The 21,301-nt window shown below is 38.5% G+C and overlaps 1 protein-coding gene across 3 annotated transcripts in view; it reads left to right on the top strand.

Moving 5' to 3' along the window:
* The window catches only part of LOC126198445 (elongin-B), a 40,488-nt gene extending 19,394 nt beyond the window's left edge, over positions 1 to 21,094 (top strand). For all 3 annotated transcript variants that reach the window (XM_049934772.1, XM_049934782.1, XM_049934790.1), the window contains exons 3-4: positions 15,035 to 15,179; positions 20,905 to 21,094. In XM_049934772.1, coding sequence (XP_049790729.1) covers positions 15,035 to 15,179; positions 20,905 to 21,016 — 257 coding nt within the window. In that variant the 3' untranslated portion in view covers positions 21,017 to 21,094. The remainder of the gene's footprint in view (positions 1 to 15,034; positions 15,180 to 20,904) is intronic.
* Positions 21,095 to 21,301: the final 207 nt, after the last annotated feature.

Genomic DNA, 21,301 nt, shown 5'->3' with positions numbered 1-21,301 from the left:
CTCTTAGTAACTCATGCAAGATGTTTGAGCAGTAATCTCTGTCTTGCATATTACCCTGCCTTCCACCATTAAGCTCTCAGGTTTTAAAATGTCGTCCGATGCAGTCCCCAACAATCAGGCTTTCCTACTCATCCTGTGCAGTAAGTCTCCCCTGACCTGCAGCTCTGGGTGACTTTCCCAAAATCTACCCCTTTTCCTAGACCTCTCCAGTCATTTTCCTTCACCCCACGTCCTTCTCCTTCAGCCCTTCTGCTTGTCTAATTACAACGCTCTTTAATGTGTGTGTTCTGCCATTGCTTTGTGAGCAGATTTTTCTTGTGCAAGATGTACACTTTTGGACATATCATGGCATTATGCTCCTATGAAGAAGGTATTGACATGACACCTGCTAAAGCAGTACTAAACTTCTGAAGATGTCAGATTTATTTATCAAAAATTTTAAAGTGAAATAAAAATACATTTGTTACTGATGACTGAATTTTATTCTGAAATATGTACTACAGTTGCTTGAAATGACAGCTATGAATAAAATAAGTATGTAAGAATTCAAATTCCAGAAAAGATAGGTCTGAAAGATATGAGTACTTCTGAACCAACACTTTAATAAGTCATGATTCCAAAATACTGACACAATTTATGTGCAGAAGAATGGAAAAACTTATGTAAATCAACCTCAGGGAAGATCAATTTGGACTTCAAAGAGATTTAGAAACACACGAGGCAGTATTAACCCTACAACAAAAGGGAGATTGAAGAAAGTCAATTCTATGTTTACAGTAATAGAAGATTTAGAGAAAGCTTTTGATAGTGTTGACTGGACTCCATTCTTTGAAATTATACATGTAGCATGGATAAAATGTTGGAAATAAAAGCTTGTCTAAACTCATACAGCAATCAGACTACAGTTAGAAGTGTTGGATGACATGAAAGGTAAGCAATAATTGAGAAGGGACTAAAAAAGTGTTTTAGCCTATACCTGAGGTTACCAATCTGTACATTCAGCAAACTTTGTAGAAAACCAAAGAGAAATCTGACATGGGCAGGCATCCATTGTCTCCTCCACCTCCCACTGATATCGCTCTTTCTGTGGTTCGTGCCCATGGACATGTGCTAGTGACATCTCTGCTGTTAGTGTGCCTGCCGCCGCCCCCCCCCCCTCCCCCTTCCAGCCCCCCAAAGTCTGCTCATAGTGGGATATTGCCTTGCATTTTTTAATCTTCTTCATGCTGAGCTAAGCAAATAACATGTATACCTAGAGGGGCACCAGAGTACCCCAAAACAAAATGTAATCATGTACAATAACACAGTAATAGAAGAAGAATAGCCTTCTACTATAACAATGTAATGACAAAAAAAAATCGTTTAAATGTGTTGGTAACTAATAATATTAATTATTTCTTTCTTTTTGCGAAATGTCTATCTATTGGTAATTACAGATATTTGAGTTCGAATCAACACAATTTTTGCATACTTTTTTCTGTTTTCATAACTGCATGTTCACTCTGCTCAAAAGAATAACACTCACCACATTTTGTTTTACACTTCTGGTCTTTTTCGTTTTAGTTTTCTGCATCTTTCATTGTCTTACCCGTCAATTTTTCACCACCACCCTCCCACCTCTGTTGCATACAAAGCACTTAGTTTTTCACTCTTAGTAACTCATGCAAGATGTTTGAGCAGTAATCTCTGTCTTGCATATTACCCTGCCTTCCACCATTAAGCTAGGATACAGTTTACAATGCCCAACACTGGCAGTCTCTTGTAGAGGTTCCATTGAACTTTATTGCTGTGTCTCTGGGCACATCTTCACCAAACAATAATTCCTTCATTATTGTTCATGTGTTTGTGAGCATTCCATTCTGCTTCTGCATTCTTTGCTCCACGTGAGGATTTAGAAGTTCTGTCCTAGGTATAACAAACATTTTGTCTTTCAGTTCTGTGTAAGAGCCTTCCAGTCGGTATTTTTTGTCGTCCAAATAACGTACGTGTTTATGAGTGCTGTATCAGCTGTGTTCAAGAATAGCAAAAATGGTCATCACTTGCTATTCCTATTACATGTATACTCATTTATCATTTAGTTCAGTGCATCAGCAGAACCGTTTGTTTTGTAATGTAGTGTAGAATAATATCGGGTCTGAACTGTTCCTTCCCTGTGCCTCAGTTGTCATCACAATCTTCAGAACTCAGAGGATTACTGCCTTGTTCTTTTTAGGTACATATGATACTATGGTTAGATTTTCTTTGAATGCAAACATAGATGAAAATGTGGTTTTAGTGGTATTGGTTAAAGTTCAGATGGGATTTTGAGGTTCTTTTTTCTAAGAGCACCAGTCAGAGTTAGCCCTTTTTTCAAAAGCTCCTATGCAAATGAAACATCCATAAAAAAGCTGTCAGTTGTAATACCATATCCACATCCTAAAGGAGATGCAAGGTCCATTACAACTCTAGCACCTTGATTCTTTTCCATTGATTGTTCTTTTGCTGTGTATACCTACAGGTTGAAAGCATATGAAGATTCAACATTGTAAAGAGCCGAATTTTTTATGTGATATCTAACTGATTTGGACTTCATGTAAACCCTAAACGGGCATTTCCACGAAAAGCTACCAGTTGGTCGTCCTCTATCGAATGACTGCTTGAATAATAGTGTACACAGCATTCATGTCCAGAAGTTGTAGATATTTCTCTAAATGCAGAAAATTTGTCCATTTGTCTCTGTTTCTCTCCAGTAATCATGCCATCGAATCTGATGTAAAAGAAGTTCAGAAAATATTTTTATCGAAAATTAAGCTATTAATATTTTTCTTTGGTACATGGAGTCCATGGACCATAACACAAAAAGTGGTTCTCTTTTAGCTTTCAGTGTGCCATTGTCACAAGAACCGCTATGAAACTGAACTGTTCTGTAGTATTTATTGGGAACAATTCATGTTTGGATGAAGGGCGAGTTACATTCTGTAAACTCTCTGATCTTTGGTTTGTGCATTTAACAACTTTGTTCACTATTTTAGGCGTAAAGCACAATAAGTGTCTCCATAGTTGAAGATACACTTCTGGAAATAATTGTGAAATGCTGAATTTAGACAAAACTCCTGTTTCTAACAACTGCTTGGTAGTTTGTACATTGATCATCATATCATTCAATTTGTGCTGGTAGGTAAAGCTGTCTCTGGCATTTGAAGCTCCATAATTTGTACAATGTGCATTTATACTTGTTTGTTTTCTTCACACAGAATCCCTAGTGGGACACAACAGGACCCCAGTCAACATTTTAATTATTATTTATTATATATATAAATATATTCAAAAAAATTCAACATTGCTAATGTTTAGTGGGGACAGTTAAACAACATCACAAACTATTTGAAACAGCTACAAATAATAAAATAGTTATGTTGGGGCCTTGCAGTACCCCGCTTGGTATGCAGAAGGTTAATCAGACAAAGCATGGCTTCCCAGGTCATAGTAAAGATGTAGCCATTATCATGATTGAGCACCAGTTCCCTTTCTAGTATCTCAGTAGGTTATTTAGTGATACAGTCCCAGAAATTAAGCGACTGTGTCAGAACCTTAGTTAGGTCTTAATCCATTCTCTGTAATTCTGATGGACAATATTCAACAATTGTCAACTTTTAGGGGCCAGTGATGTTCTTGGCAGCAGTGTTCAGCAGCACATGCCTTCTAACCTGTATATGTCATGCCACATTGGCAGGATATCCGATAGACTCCAGGTTTCCGAAGTCCGAAGTTGTCCCGGAAACTATCAGGCAATGGCCATGTTTTGACTAGTGAGTAGTAGACTGTCTCCACTTTGTGTTTCTGGAGAATTCATTCGATCCTTCCGGATAAATGCAGCACAAAATGGAACAAACTTAAAAACCACATCCTGCTTAGATTCCCCCCCCGTGTACGTTGTAAACGTCTGTGCATTTGCCACTCCTTGTAGTCATTCTTCTGGAACACCAACCTCAGAAGTTCAAGTTCTTGGTTGAGACTCATATTGTCGAAGAGAATGCAATCCCTACGTGCCAATGTTTTGAGCACCCCATTCCTCTGCCTTGGGTGGTTGTAACTGTATACATATACGTATAGGCTGCTATGCATCTTCTTACAGTAAATTCTGTGGTCCAGCATGCTGTCTGCTCTTCTCTTTACTAGGACATCCAGAGAGGGGAGCACATCATCCATTTCAACTTCCACGGTAAATTTGCTGTTCTTATGTATGAAATTGAGGCATATGAGGAAATCATTCAGCTTGTCCCTTCCATGTGGCTATAATATGAATGTGTCATCTACATAATGGAAAAAAACAGGTAGGTTTCCATTGGGCTGATTCCAGGGCTTCCTCCTCAAAACATTCCATATATATGTTCGCAACAACTGGTGAACCTTTTCAGGTATGTCTTGGCATCCACATACTTCGTCTTATACCCACATGGAAGTGTCAAGCTGAATACAGTAATTTCCAGATACATTATGAATTCCATACACCAGACCTCAGTTTTACTATGGAAGTTGAGGACGACGACATGCTCCCCTTCCTGGATGTGCCTGTGGAGGGAAGAGTTGACAGCACTGTGGGATACAGCTTGTACTGTAAGAAGATGCACATTGACATGTACTTGCACGCACGCAGCTGCCACCACCCAGCACAGAGGTATGAGGTGCTTGAAAACATTGCATCCTCTCTGACAATGAGTCAGCCAAGGACTTGAACTTCCGAGAATGGTCTTACAGAAGAATGACTAGATGGAGTGGCAAATTCGGAGAACTCTACATTCTACACTGACTGTGTAGCCAGCAGAAACAGAACCGCAGGAGGATGTGACCATTGTATTTATTCTCCAGAAACGTTAAGTGAAGACTGTCTTCTGCCCTCCAGCGAAAACACACACACACTGGTAATGTCAAGGACAACCTTGGACTGTGGTAATCTGGGGGTCTGTCAGATACCCTACTAATGTTGTTTGACATACATATGTCAGATCATTGCAGAGTACATCAACAGCACAGCAGACTGCAACAGCCTAACAAGTAAACAGTCACAGAACATTGCCATTGGAATTACACAGAATGGATTGCAACCATACAAAGGTTCTGACAAAAACATCTATCTTCTGGAATTGTCATTAAGGAATCTATTGAGATTAAAGTATGGGAACCTCTGATTAATCATGATAGTGGCTACATCCTTAGTAAGGCCGGGGGACCTGCATTTGGTTTGATTTAGAAGAAGAAGAAGAAGGGGAGATGCTACAACGAATCAACTTCGATGGCAGACACAGCAACAGAACAGCAGCACGGAGGGGGGAAGGGGAGCGCTGCTCCAGCTCCTAAGCAGTCAGTTCATCAACGCACCTGGCAATATGTTCACTTGTTCCATATTGTGCTCATTGGCCGCTGATATTTGGCCATTCACCCATGTACTGTTTAGTCTTTAAAACTTTGATGTTTGCAGGTGGCATTGTAATTCTGTTAAACACAGCAAATTACTTGGGAGATCAGTTGTCTCGAAAAGAGGTTATAATATGAACATAAATGAAAGTAAAACAAAGGTAACGGATTGTAGTCACATTAAATCAGACAATGCTGAGGATATGTTAAGAAATGAGTCATCCAAAGTAGTGAATAGTAGCAAAATAACTGATGATGAGCAAAGTAGAGATGATATAAATAAGGCTGAAAATAGCAAGAAAAACATTTCTGAACAAGAAAAAATTCTCAACATTTACTATAAATGTTTAGCAAATTTTTCTGAAGGTATTTGTTTGAAGTATGCCTTGTATAGATTTGAAATGTGGATGATAAACAATATAGTCAAAAGGGGCATAGAAGCTTTTCAAATGTGATGGTACAGAAAAATGCTGAAGGTTATGTGGACATATCAGAAAGCTAAAGAAAAGGTTCTGAATCAAATTGATGATATTAAAAGTTCTGGCACAATTTGACTTACTGGAGAAATTGCCTGATAGGATACATCCTGAGGTGTTGAGAAATCTTCCACCTGGTAATGGAGAGAAGTACGGTGGTTAAAATTGTAGAGGGAGCTCATGGCTTGACTGCAGTAACCAGGTTCTTCTGGATGAAGGTTGCAGTGGTTTCATGGAGATGAAGGGTCTTGCACAGGATAGACTAGTTTGGAGAGCTGCATCAAATGAGGCTTCAGACTTGAAAGCAAAACAAAATCCTATGGCAGCAAATTTCTGACAGTAGAATTGACAGTCAGATAGTTAAGTATGATATTAGATACAACACATACAAATTTCCAATAACTGCTGTTGTGAACTCTCTAAAGAACACAACAATTGTCTGTCATTATTGTGGACAGAAGCTTTCATGTAGGTGTTATGTACAAATGAAGCTCACCCACAAGGGACCCTTTCCTTTATCACAGACTGTCTCGCCAATTGACAGAGACCCAAAGGGAAGCATTTGGTGGAGGGAAACTACATAGGATATGTAGCAGACAGCATTTCCAACCACTCAGTTCTACTTAGCTAGTGCTAGTAAGGGAAATCCAAAGAGGGCCCTGATTGCAAAACAGTTTACGAAGTCAACCCTGTTCTAGTCTCAGTTTCTGCTGTGTTTCTCATTTTGTCCTCCCCCTCTTCACCCTCTCAATAATTCTGATGTGTTTTCATATACTCCAAGTGAGGTACCTTGTTTCAGTCTAGGTCTTTCGGTATTCTGTCAAATTCTTGTCACAATGTCACTTCTGCCTCTTCATCTTCTCCCATTTCGTCTTCCATTTCCATGATATTGTCATGAATTTTGTTTCCTTTGTATAGTCCTTCTTTATGTACCTTCCATCTTTCAGCCTTCCCTTATTTTCTTGGTGTTAGCTTGCCATTTGAGCTCTCAATATTCATATAACTGCTTCTCTTTTCTCCAAAGATTTCTCTAGTTTTCCTGTAGGTTAAAATGCCATCCTTAAATGTGTGAGAGTAGGGAAGCATTTTAATTATCACTGATGCTGACTGAGAATAAAATATACAGTTCCTGTAGTTCTATCTATAAATGGACAGTGGTATTAGTGGATTCTCAATCATACCATTCGGGCAACTTAATAGTTTGGGTCTCCCCTATTCACAAATACGAAGATGAGTGAAAACTAGAAAATCTCAATCACAGTTAATAAAGTTCACGTAATAGCTTAGTTGCTTCATATGACGAGACATTCAACTTTGATATCCTCGGAGCTTCATGAATTCCTATTACATATACTTAGCTTCAACCTATTGTTTGCTCTTTTCAAATTCTCTGGACATAGCATTCCAAGATTGAATCCATGTTGTTGTTGTTGTTGTTCCCAATGAGAACATTCTCCTGAGGAGTCCTAGCCCAGAGATCATTTTTTTTTTTTTCCTCTCTCTAGAATATTTTACGTATGGGGATACCATTGTCGTTAGATCGCACACTAGAGTTGCATGTTCTTGAAAAATATAATGACTGTCATTTCCCATTGCTTTTGGCCACTGGCAGTATTAACGTAGCAAGCTATTCTGCAAACTGGATCACAGTAGAGCTTCTGTGAAGTGTGGAAGGTAGGAGACGAGGTACTGGCAGAATTGAAGCTGTGAGGACGGGTTGTGAGTCGTGCTTGAGTAGCTCAGATGGTAGAGCACTTGCCCGCGAAAGGCAAAGGTCCCAAGTTTGAGTCTCGGTCCGGCACACAGTTTTAATCTGCCAGGAAGTTTCATATCAGCGCACACTCTGCTGCAGAGTTAAAAATCTCATTCTGGAATTTTCGGGTGTTTAGACCTGGAATGAGTTGCAGCAAAGTTTATTTCAAAATTGTTGAATTTTGACCAAAAACATCACGTAGACATTGCTCAGGGATTGCCAAGTGAAGTCGACAATGATCCAGAACTTCTAAAGAAGGTTATAACAGTGACAAAACGTGGGTATATGGGAATGGTGTCAAAGCTAAGGCCCAATCACCCCAATGGAAACTGCCTGAAAAGCCAAGACTAAATAAAATTGGACAAGTTCAATCACCTGTGAAGGTTTGTCACAGGTTGTTATTGTTTTTTTTTTTTTTTTTCAACGCGATACAGCAATATGAGTTCCTGCGTAATTGTGCCAAAACCACTCATGGAAATTGGATCATGATAATGCTCCTGCTCGCCCTTCAATTCATGGTCGTGATTTTTTGGCAAAAAACAAAACCGTTTTGTTGCTTCAACCAGCATGTTCACGAAACATGGTCCCCTGCGACTTGTTTCTATTCCCGAAAACCATGAAAATATGTCATTTTACCACCATTGATGAAATAAAAACAGAATCACTGGAGGAGCTAAACACCATAAAGAAAAGTGAGTTCCAGAAGTGCTTCCAAGATTGGAAAAAGTGCTGTGTTATATCTGAGAGGGATTACTTCAAGGAAAACAAAAAAATCATGTTACTTTTTATCACTCCTCCTAATTAGTCCAATCAATCATATATTGTTATCTGTTTGCAATTTCTCCCTAGTTTATAGTAACAAATTGTAATATTGCTCTACCATGAAAAACTTGATTTTATAGTAATCAAATGTTTAAAAAGTTGTTTTAATGTATAAGATCTCTTCAAGGTTAACATTTAATTGACATAGAGAACAACTGTTGAAAGTAATATGTCCCTGTGAGCAGAAAAAAGAGAAAGACATCTCGTAAGAAACAATCTTGATCATGTTGAGCACCACAGGTGATTGACATTAATATTAATGAGTAATGAAAACCACCTCAGCTCATTATTACACATTTATTGTTGTACAACCAATTTCACTCTTAGTTTCTCAGCAGAGTGTTTGTGATTATCATCTTCAGATTTTGTCTTTAACATTGTATATTAGAACCAGACCATTTATAATAATAAAGAACAACCCCCTTCAGTCACAAATTGTGATTTTATTAAAATGTACGATGCATTTCGAGCAATGGGGACTCATCTTCAGGTGCTGTGATAGTCTACATCCAACTTTTAAAGCACCTGAAGATGAGCCCTCAGGGCTCAAAATTCATTGTGCATTTTACTAAAATCACAATTTGTGCCTTAGGGCAGTTGTTATTCATTATTATGAAACCAATATAGTTATGGAAGAAACACTACAAACAATGGATAAAATTATGATGATTTATATCAAGATTTTGACACAGCTCAGCAACCTGAAGGTATTGTAAGAGCAAAGTTAGTCATAATGAAATAGATTTGCAGTAATACAGCTGAGGTGATTTTCATTCATATTATCTCTATTAAGTTTTCCAGACATATGGTAAGAATGAAATAGATCATAACAAAATAAATGTGTAATAATACAGCTGAGGTGAGTTTCAGTAGTCATAAAATTACATCTTTTTAAGTTTTCCAAATTTACAGCTCCTCCACATAAAACATATATTACCACAGTTTTGCAACATGATGTGACACATTTTACATAATTAAAGTGGAATAGGACCCGCTGCAATAATTTTCGTGCTCCTTTATCACGGTTCCTTTATATCTCTTTCTCATACTATTTTGAAATATTGTGCATAATTGTTACACACACACACACACACACACACACACACACACACACACACACACACACACACACAATTAAGGTAATGCTGTGTGTGAGTAATATATATGTTTGGTGGAGGAGAGGAGAGTCCTGGTGTGTCCACCTGATCCTCACCCTTTAGTGTCTGGATCATAATGGTGAATCCTATATTTACCACCCATGGTAAGACAGCTTAAAAACTGATTTCAGTTGTCCTTACATATGATAATTTTCATTTCAGTGTGATGCCAAAGTAGTGAAGTTCTTGTAGCGAAGTTCTTGTAGTGGATGATAGACTTGAACATGCCAACCACATGTTTCACTTAGACATCAGTTCATTTCCCTCATAACTTCAAAGGTTGAATATGCATCCTCAGAGTGATACTGTGCCATTACTCAACCTACATAAACTTCTTGTTCACACTTACACTATTTTTTCTCTATAACCTTTGCCCTATGGGCTATGTCTGTGTGTATCCCCAAAGGGTAAATTCTACTCTGTGCACCAATCTATCACTTCTTACTACAGTCCTGTGACAAGGTACCTTTCACCCTACTAAGGATACAGATACCTTTAAGAATACTTGATTTTCCTATTGTTTCCATTGCAAAGACTATGAAATTCTTTTGGACAAGGCAATCAACCAGGTGTTCACCAGATGGTAACTGCCAAAATGTGACGTGTGTAAGTGTCACCCAGTTACAGAACTTGCAGGTCATCAGAAAATTATGAATTTAACATCCGTCTTGCAATCTGAACCGTTTCCCTCCAACCCTATATCTGGCTTATCTGAACACCACAGATGAGAACTGTTTCTTCAACAGATCATGTGGGGTGGAGGGGGGGGGCTGTCATATCTCCAGACATAAATGCCACTGATTCCTGCCTTGCTTCTGCTCCCTTTCTACTCTTCTACCCCAGAATTGCCTCCCTACTATATGGTTTCTTTTCCATTTTTATTTTGCAGCGAACCATAAACTGAACACAGTTTTTGAGTGTAATTGCTTGGTTTGTAACAAATATCCGTGGTAGCTCGGAGTTATACATACTTGACAGAACAGCACATGGCAAAAACTACAGCTAAATTGAGGCCAAGAAATAATATTCTGCAAAATTTTTGTGGTACAACGTGGGGCTCTAAGCTGCAATCTTATGATCATCTGCCATCTGCCTTGTCTGTTGAGCAGCAGAATGTTGCAGCCCTATCTGGGTAAACAGCAGCCGCACAAAGGTGGTAGATACACAACTAAATCAAACAATGTGGATTGTTACTGGTACAATTAAACCACTCGAGTCGTCAACTGCATGAAAAATTGTCTTTTCCAGTTGCCATTGCCCTCACCATTCTAGGTCCCCACAAGTCGCAGGCTGCAGCCTTAAATATCCCATTACATAAGACAACTATTTATTGCTTCAAACATCTTTCCATTGGGGCACCTTACTCTAGAAAACTCTTCCAGTATAAACACATAGTGGCATGGAAGTTACCATATGCTGATGCTTTCATTAAATGGATGTCTTTGGACTCTGGCTATGTGTACACTTCGGTTGCACTCACTGGAAGCAACATTGAGGATGAACAGTAGCAGTTAGTTTCATTGAGGATGAATACTAGCTAACAGTTTTGTGCTCATCAAACTTATAATGACTGCTTAAACAGCTGATGCTAGATGTTAGAAAGGAAGTGAGTCACATGTCAACACGAACAGTGATGCAAGTTGTGTGTCGATGTTACCTCTGGTGAAATGGAACACAAAACAATGGTTGGAATCAGAGAATTACAGCATCATGTGCTATAAAGATTTGTAGAAAATAAGTTTTGACATGGAAATATAGCATTTTTCAGCACATTTCTATATAACATATCGCAGTTGCTTCATGTCCATAGGTTAATATGTAAATAGCTCACATGTGACCCCTGAGTGGTGCTAAGCAAGAAGCAGCATTGGTTGGTAGACAGCCCTCACGTTCTAGCACAACACATCACTGTGGCTCCTATCATCAACAATGGTTCTTTAAGAACGAAAGACCTAGATTTTTGGACCAAATACTAGAATTTTACAGATTAACCTATAGAGTATTGGCAGATCTAAATCCCAATATTTATCAAAACTTTATCTGAAAAACAATGTTGATACGATCACTATCCAAGAAACACATGCAAATGATAACCTTCTCCAGCCAAGGGATAAAATACCAGTATATGACCTCCTTGGTGCCACTTATCACCCAACCTATGGGGTCATCACATGTGTGCACAATACAGCAGAGAAAGCTTTCTTAATCTCAATTGGAATATCTAACAGCATCCACAAACATGCTATAAAAATTGCAGATTTACGTATGGTAAACATATACAAACCTCCAGCAGTTCAATGGCCATCTCAAGCCCTTCACACACACACCTCAGCCAGGTGTTTATATGTTTACTTCAACAGCCACCATGAGCAATGGAAGTATAAATCCAATGACTGCAGTGAGATGCCTTAATTTCATAGTTAGAACAACACAATGTTTACCTAATTTATGATGCCAAGGACTGATCAACCTGTAGATCAGCTACATGGAGGCAAGAGTACAATCCTGATATATATTTTATATTTTCAAACAACCATCTCCAGCCATTAACAATCACATGGACAGTTCTGCCTTGACATTCTACTCCATCAGCACTGCCCAGTAATACTGGAAGCAGGCATACAAATGTCATTGGTAAATTTCATTCCCCACACACGCTGGAATTTTCAGAAAGCAGACTGGTCTTACGTCTCTAAAACTTGATGAGATCTTGAGATGGGTTCCTCCCTTGAGCAATAACTATGGAAGATTTTTGGGTGCCATATAAATGAAGCAAGGAAGTTTGTTCTTGGAGAATACTGGAAGGGGTACATCACTGAATCGTCTGAGTGCAATAAGGAACTGCAGGAGGACTTCCTCTCAACTCTAAAGAAAAAGTAGCAGATGTACTGCTGCATAGTCTTGACACTGCACATTGCCAGAAATGGCTGGATGTTGTTGAAAACCTTGACTCCAAATAATAAAGCAGAGAAGCTTGGTCTCTGTTTTAAAATGAACCATCTATTTCCTGACATCAAACCATACTGGTCAAATGAGAACTGAAAAACACTATGTTCACATCATAGCCCTTATTCTTTCCCCGACAATCCAGAAGTGGTTTCAATGGCTTTACAAGACATTAAATCAGGTAAAGCTCAATTTTTTGATGGTATACATGTAGAATTCCTTCTGCACTGTGGTAAATACCCTAAAACATGACTAGCCCAGTTTTTCTCCAACGTTCTGCAAACAGAATCCTTTCCTTGACTTATGAAACAGACGTAGATCATCAATTTCTTACAACCAGGTAAATGGAATAACAAACCTCAAAGGTGTCATCCTATTGTCCTTCTGAGTATGATTTAGAAATTACTTGAAAAGCTGCTGTATAACAGAATATGTATTGAATATAATATAGGGAAACATTCCACGTGTGAAAAATATATCCAAAAACAAAGATGCTGTGACTCACCAAACGAAGCGCCGGCAGGTCGACAGACACACAAACCAACACAAACAAACACACAAAATTCAAGCTTTCGCAACAAACTGTTGCCTCATCAGGAAAGAGGGAAGGAGAGGGAAAGACGAAAGGATGTGGGTTTTAAGGGAGAGGGTAAGGAGTCATTCCAATTCCGGGAGCGGAAAGACTTACCTTAGGGGGAAAAAAGGACAGGTATACACTCGCACACACACACATATCCATCCACACATATACAGACACAAGCAGACATATTTAAAGACAAAGAGTTTGGGCAGAGATGTCAGTCGAGGCGGAAGTGCAGAGGCAAAGATGTTGTTGAATGACAGGTATATATCCTCTCTTCCCGTTAGCCACCAGGCCTCAATCTCCACTAATTTCAAATTGCCGCCACTCATACAATAAAGCTATGTCGGGAGTTGATCAGCACAATCAGATGTTATCATATTACCTCTCGGAATGAAAAACCATACGCTGGTACAAGAAACTTTTTATCCGCGTTATGGAAATGATGCTGACAAACGCACATGCCCTACACAATAAATATTCTGGCACTAAAATGCCCCTCCAAGAATCCAGACTCAGTATTATAAGAGCACTATTGCCACAAAAGCAGGTAAAACAGCCAGTCAGAAATCCCCAACATGTTGTGGTAAAAAGAGAATCAGCTGGAAAATCAAAAACACCGAGAAAAAAGTCCAGATTATGCGCCAGCCGAGGACAACGAATAGACACGATTTACGAGTGCCCAGATTGCCCAAATAAAGCAGGGTATCGTTTGAATTGTTGTGTTATTCACCACCTTTAAAGGCAGATAGCACTTTCATTGTTCTTTCATTTTTCGACAGGTATATGTAGGTACTATTCTTGAAATTTGTATTTATTTTATTTGTTTGAGTGTAATCAGTAAAGTTCTTGGTTGTATCTTTTCTGAGATTTGAAATACATTTTATTTCAGAAGTTTCTTCAAGATCTTGTGTTTGTTTTTGAATGCTGTTTCTATTATATTTTTTGTTCAATAAATATGTCGTTTGTCAGTAGGATGTTTTGTTTTATTTTTTAATATAAAATAAAAATGTAGTACACTAAACTGTCACAATTTTCAGGAAAAATTAACGAGACGCACTAGCGCGTCGCAGAATGTGGCCTGATATGCCAGTGACGCCTTAGTGCGCCCAAAAGAAATTTGACTCACGAGAGTAAATTTCATCTTTTTCTTAAAAATACACACATTTTATATTACTTTTAGCAATACAGTTTGAGATTATATTAAAAAAATAATTGGTTATGTTGCAACGCAAGGCCAATTACAGTGGCAGCGAATGTGTTAAGGACATCCAGAAACCCTTTCCATATCAAATTGTGGGGATTATGTCATTAATATTGTTGATTACTTGTATAATTTTAAAAAATTGAAATATATTCTTTGCAACGCCTTGTAGTAATGAATATGATAAAATAATTTTGTTATGACAATGTAATACTATAATAACAAAACAATTATTTATTCCAAGTTTAATAGTGACTATTGCAAAACAACTGAACTGGTAAATTATCATCTGAGTTTGCTAAAAATGGAAAAGAATAAATCCCTGAGAAATGTAAATCAGATATAGTAAACCTGGCATGATAATAGCCTTCAATACAATGAATTTTAATTTAATAGACACAGATGGTCACTTCAGAGTTGTCACACCAGTACTAAAATAATGATGTGCTGCAATTCATGTTAATTGGGTATAAAGATTTAAATAATTAATAATTTCTATGTAGAAAATATGTTCCTGTACTTCATGTCTTCCGTGTATCATCATATTCCATTTTGTCTGATACTTCTGCAAATTGCACATACTGCAGCAGGTTCATGGCAACAGAGGAGTAATTTTTGCTACACCACAATCACCTGAGCAGTTAACATTAGTGTTTTGTAGATTTAAGTTTTGCAAACATTGTGACATTTTCTTCGTTCCAGGAATTATTAAAGTACCACCTGGTAATCAACAGTTATTTAATAAAGATAATCAGATAATGGAAGATGATAAAATGTTACAAGATTATGGTCTTACTTCAAGTGTAGCAAAAGCTCAGAGTCCGGCAGCTGTGGGACTAGCTCTGAGGTGAGTAGCAAATTTAAACTCTGTGTCTTTGAGGTTGAAAGTCAGCATTGTTGCCCTTTAACTGTAACTAGCTGTAATCCTGTACTTTCAATGCCTAGGCATACTGTTGCCCCTTTTTTTTTTTTTGCTCTGATCAACTCACGCTGTTCAACACATATCGAAGGCTAAACTGGCAGTTTAATAACTCACAGTTCCAAGCATTTTGTGTTCGGGAAATATTTAATAGGTAATGTACTGAAACTATATAGTTGGTACTTAATTGATACCCTCAGCTGCCGACAGATGTTGATATACCTCTATGGGGACAGCTGAAAATATGTGCTCCGACCGGGACTCGAACCCCGGATCTCCTGCTTACATGGCACACGCTCTATCCATCTGAGCCACCAATGACACAGATGAATAGCACGACTGCAGGGACTTACCCCTTGCACACTTCCCGTGAGACCCACATTCCCAACTGTCCACAATCTACATATGTAATGTACCATAGGTATTTGCCCATCCACTCATTACTCACACACACTAAGGTGACAATTCATGTTAGTGTGTGTGAGTAATGAGTGGATGGGTAAATACCTATTAGGTACATTACGTATGTAGATTGTGGACAGTTGGGAATGTGGGTCTCATGGGAAGTGTGCAAGGGATAAGTCCCTGCATTCGTGCTCTTCATCTGTGTCATGCATTCGTGCTATTCATCTTTGTCATTGGTGGCTCAGGTGGATAGAGCATCTGCAATGTAAGTAGGAGATCCGGGGTTCGAGTCCCGGTCGGGGCACACATTTTCAGCTGTCCCCATCGAGGTATATCAATAACACCTGTCGGCAGCTGTGGGTTTCAATTAATTATCATTTATTCTAGAGAAGCTGCATGGTCATCAATGGTATCTGTTCTTTAGAGAACAATTACTATCTTCATATAAATACTTGAGAGTATAGGGCATCCTGGTTTATAGTTGCAAATTCAGATTGTCAAACTGTTGTAGATTTCATAATTTTCATAAAACGTTGTCTTGCACTGTATAGTGTAAGGTAGTAACTTCTCCAATTGAATCCATAGTAAGTCAAGCCAGTTTACTGGTAAGCCGTCGACTATCATCTTCCGGCTTGTCATGGTATCTTCAAGAGTCTTTGTAGACAAAAATTTATGGTGATTCATTGCACCTACTAGAATGTAGCCCTTTGTTTTGCTGCAGTTACAAATTAGATGCCACCAGGCTTCTGGTGAGATGATGATTTACATGTCTTTCTCACTATAGATCAATCATGCCCAAGGGCATAATCATTTGGCTGATAGCTGTGTCCAGGTATTAAAAATTTTAAATTGTTATTTTGTTTCAAATCTGAGCTGTGCATGAATCTGAGTAAATCTGAATATGGTTGTGGTCTTTTGCATTGTTTGTTATGTGCTGTTTCAGGCACATAGTTACTTCTTGTGACGTCTGAGAATCTTCTGTTTCAGGCCATACATACATAAACCCTTTGTTGTTATTGAAACTGTGACAGCCAATATTGTGTACATCATTTATAATACACATTTAATGATGTTAACTCTACATGTAAGTATTTAGAGGTATTACAAAGAAGCGATATGAAATAGGTCAGTCAAGTAAAATCAGTAGTAAGGAGGGCAAATGGAATACTTGGATTATATACGCAGAAACAAATGCTATGAAAATACAAACAAGAAAATTGGAGTTAGTCAGTCACTCACTTTGACCTCCAAAAGCTGTAAAGAAGTTTTCAGTTGTCATGTAAAGATTTCTCATGTACTGGTGCAAGAATTAACCAATAGATTTAAATATTTTGGCCACTGGAAACATACATGTTTGTGAAGTTTTTTTAAATGAAAAGTAGAAAAGTTATTAAAAAATGGAGTTAGTTGGTTTGGCTCTGAGTGGCATGATTAGCCCTGTTATACACAGTCTGTGAGAAAAGTAATGAGACTGACAGCACTGCGAGCAATCTGGCAACGCTATGTTGTTCTTGTGTAGACCAGTGTGTTCATCCCTTCCACGTGGTCAGTCTGAGTCTCCGCTTGTACAGCCATAACATGATTTTTGAGACCACCACCTGTGAAGTTATGTTCTTGTTGTGTGTGCCATGCAGTTGGTACAACAGAATTTAGAGGAATGGTATGCCATCAATTTTTTAGTTAAACTTGAGAAATCAATGAGGGTGACCTTTGGAAAGATGAAGCAGGCCCATGGGGAACATTCCTTATCAAAAGCACAAGTTTTTCACTGGCACAAATCATTTTTGGAAAGCTGGAAACACATTGAAGATGAACGTTTGTCAGGGATATTTTCAACTTCAAAAACTTACAGAAACACAAAACGTCTGCATGCTTCAGTGAAATCAGACCAACACGTAACAATTCCAACCAAGTGTTTTACAAATATGTCCTAGAAAGGTTCAGGTAAAGAGACATGTGAATGCTGCAGCATGACAGCGCCCCATGTCACATGGCCACTTCCCTCACGGAATTTTTGACCTTAAAAGGAATTCCTATTGTTCTGTAGCCCTCTGCTCATCTGATGTGTGTCCTTATGACACTTTCCTTTCCCAAAAAATCGAAAAAGCTTAAAAGGATGTCATTTTGAAACTCTGGAGAACATTTAGAGGAATGTGACCAATATGTTAAAGACCCTACCGCCCTTTCAGTGTTGCTTGCTACCAGGACTGGGAATGACTCCACCAGTGTATAGCTAAGGAACTACCCTGAAGGGGACAATATAATTGTTGGAAAAAAATAACAACTTGGTAGATAAAAACTCAGACTTATTACTTTTCTCACACACCTCGTATGGCACAGCAATTTCCTTTTGATGTTTATAATTTCTGCAGCCATCTAAAGTTTCTGCATCCACCAAATTTTTAATGAAGAGATGACAGAAGTACACTATACATGTTTCCTTCTCTGTGAAAATAGTACATGTCATATTGTAATAGGACAGTTTGCCATAATCACTGCCGGCCGCTGTGGCCAAGCAGTTCTAGGCACTTCAGTCTGGAACCGCGCTGCTGCTACGGTCGCAGGTTCAAATCCTGCCTCGGGCATGGATGTGTGTGATGTTCTTAGGTTAGTTAGTTTTAAGTAGTTCTAAGTCTAGGGGACTGATGACCTCAGATGTAGTCCCATGTGCTTAGAGCCATAATCACTAAGTACGAGGCTTGTTCAAATCCCACTACTCATTGTTTACATTTATTTCATTGTAAATTATTTTTGTCTTGAGGAAGCTGCAATGCAACGTGCATTGTGGATTAGTTCTTCATGTAGTTCTTCATTGTGTAAGCAGAGGAACAGAATTTTTAATGTGCATTTCATACCTAAATTAGAGGTTTCATTTTCAAAAATATTTTCATGATGAGTGACCACATCACGTAACATATCTTCCCTCAAAATTTCACATTTTTAAGACCAATAGTTGAAACTGATCAGCGATATGCCAACTAAATGTTGAACTCTCCTTTTATTGCATTCTGGGTCAATTTTAGAAAATTCCTTTCTTAGTAGCTATGTACATCACATGTCCCCCCACCACCACCGAGCGAGGTGGCGCAGTGGTTAGCACACTGGACTCGCATTCGGGAGGACGACGGTTCAATCCCGTCTCCAGCCATCCTGATTTAGGTTTTCCGTGATTTCCCTAAATCGTTTCAGGCAAATGCCGGGATGGTTCCTTTGAAAGGGCACGGCCGATTTCCTTCCCAGTCCTTCCCTAACCCGAGCTTGCGCTCCGTCTCTAATGACCTCGTTGTCGATGGGACGTTAAACACTAACCACCCCCCCCCCCCCCCCAAAGTGCATGTATCTAGAACCAATGGTTTAGGTAGGACATAGGTTCTTAGATTGTATGGCATTGCAACCCCTGAAATTATATTAATGCCTATTGCAGTTCCTAGGGTCTGGGTTATACAAAATCATTTCTCGTTAGGACCTTACAGTGAATAATACATATTGCTACCAAAATGTATGTATCTAGTACCAATGGTTGAGGCTGATCTCAGTTGGGCGATTAGCTTTAAACTCCCTTTTACCACCTTAGTGGATGGATATAAAAAATAATTTCTTGTTGATTCCCTTCACGACACAAAAAATTTTTCGGCCAGATTTTGTTTCTCTTGGTCCAACATCGTAGGCTGGGTGGCGTTGTATTTTCCACCATCTATTCGACACAGTATTGTTGTCCATACCTATTCCACCGTGCTCCCATCCCATTGCCTCATGGTCCATGTTCCTCTAAAAAAACCTGTCTGTCTCCCACTGCCACCTACTCCAGTCCTGTTATAGGCATTTCCTACATAATCAGAGACAAGGTTTACACCTATGAAAGCAGCCATGTAGTTTGCCAGTTTAGCTGCAATGAGCAGTCTATGTGAGCACGACCACCAACAAGCTGTCTGTCCTCATGAATGACCACTTCCAAACTGTGGACAGGAGACAGACCAGCCAGTTGCCGAGCTAGCCACAAAGCACAGTGCACATAACTTCAGTGGCTACTTCACAGCCCATGCAATTTTCATCCTCCCTGCCAACACCAGCTTTTGTGAATCGCACAAGTGGGAACTCTCCCTGCAATGTAGTAAAATACCCTTTGTTCCCAAAACCCACCTCTCCTCAGCCTTTTCTAGTCCCTGTCCACTTATTGACCAACACAAATATTAGAATCAATGAAACCAAAAGGCAGCACCAAAAACAGACAGTAGAAAACTGTGGTTTGCTAAACTGGTGATCCAATGGCATGAAACGAATTGTTTCATGTGGTACACTGCACTAAGTCTCACCAGTGTGACAGACAAGATAGTAGCCATGCTCAAGTCACTTGCGTAGAGCACTTCAAGATAACTGACCTGGTTGTGACTTTACTGAGCTGCAGTAATGCCTCTGAAATGCTGACAGTCGCTTTGCGTGACATGACTCTATATTTATTGAACCTTCCTTCTAAAGATTTTTGCCCTAGAAATGTTTTCTTTTGGGCAATATTTATTAATCCAGTGCTGTCTGTAATCGAAAACATAGGTATTTCTTGTTATGTGTGAAAGACATAGTTTAAGCTCCTTAATATGGAACTATATTTCTTTATTGGAGTGTATATCTTCCTTTTTGCGCTCCTAAGATTACACAGTTCAATTGATGAAGTGTATTATTATTTTTTGACATTTCATGTGACTGTTAACTCTGATAGTGTTTTATGTACATTAAAAGCATCGCCTTCCAGTTTGCATTCAGAAACAAAGATTAATGAGAAGAATTGAGGTATCTGTGTAATTATCTGATTGATTTTTCTCATCAAATATTGACTTCTGTAGCATTTTAATGTACTTAGTTTGGCTTCTGTAGCATTTGAATGCACTTAGTTAATCACAGTTACCTTTTCCCTCCTCATTGCTTATACTCGAGCCTCTTCCTCAGCTGAAATCCTTAATTAAATGCTTCTTTTTATTTATTCCCACATCTTTTACTGTTTTCCTTTTCCTTTCACTCTCAAGAAAACAATGTATAATGACAAGTTTGTGAAACTCGCTTTTTATTGGTGGATGTTCATCAACTTGTTAATGTTTTGTACTGAGTACGTTCTATGCATCATTCTACCTCTTTCTTATGTATATATTTCTGTTACACTTGTTATTTTCTTGCTAAACTTTACTGTAATATGTGCAAAGAAAAATGCTTTGATAAGTGAAATGGTCTGACGAAAAATAATTTCACTTTATTACAGGCAGGAAACTGGTGATTTTGAACCACTAGAAATTACACCATTTTCATCGCCTCCAGATCTTCCTGATGTAATGAAATCACAAGAAAGCAATGGCCAGGAACAAACATCATGAACACAAAAGATTGATTACATCTGTTTATTTAAGATGAAGGCCTCTGTAATCTCTCTAATAAATCACCAAAGACAGGGATTCAAATGTAGCCAATACAAATCACTGCAAAAGTGATTTATTCATATAGGACAGAATGTGTTAATTTATTGTTGTTTGTATGACTTTAATATTTATTTTTTCCTGTCAGAGAATTATGACCTCAATAATAAGTTAAGTAGTACCTCGTACAATTTTACACAGTAAGTGCTAATACGCATTTAAAATTGGTATCACTCCGTTACAGAT

This window comes from Schistocerca nitens, chromosome 1 (genome assembly GCF_023898315.1).
Source record: "Schistocerca nitens isolate TAMUIC-IGC-003100 chromosome 1, iqSchNite1.1, whole genome shotgun sequence".
In the NCBI taxonomy this organism is placed as follows: Eukaryota; Metazoa; Arthropoda; class Insecta; order Orthoptera; family Acrididae; genus Schistocerca; species Schistocerca nitens.
Note: the sequence above shows the minus strand (reverse complement) of the source record. Positions and strands in the feature narration are given on the sequence as shown.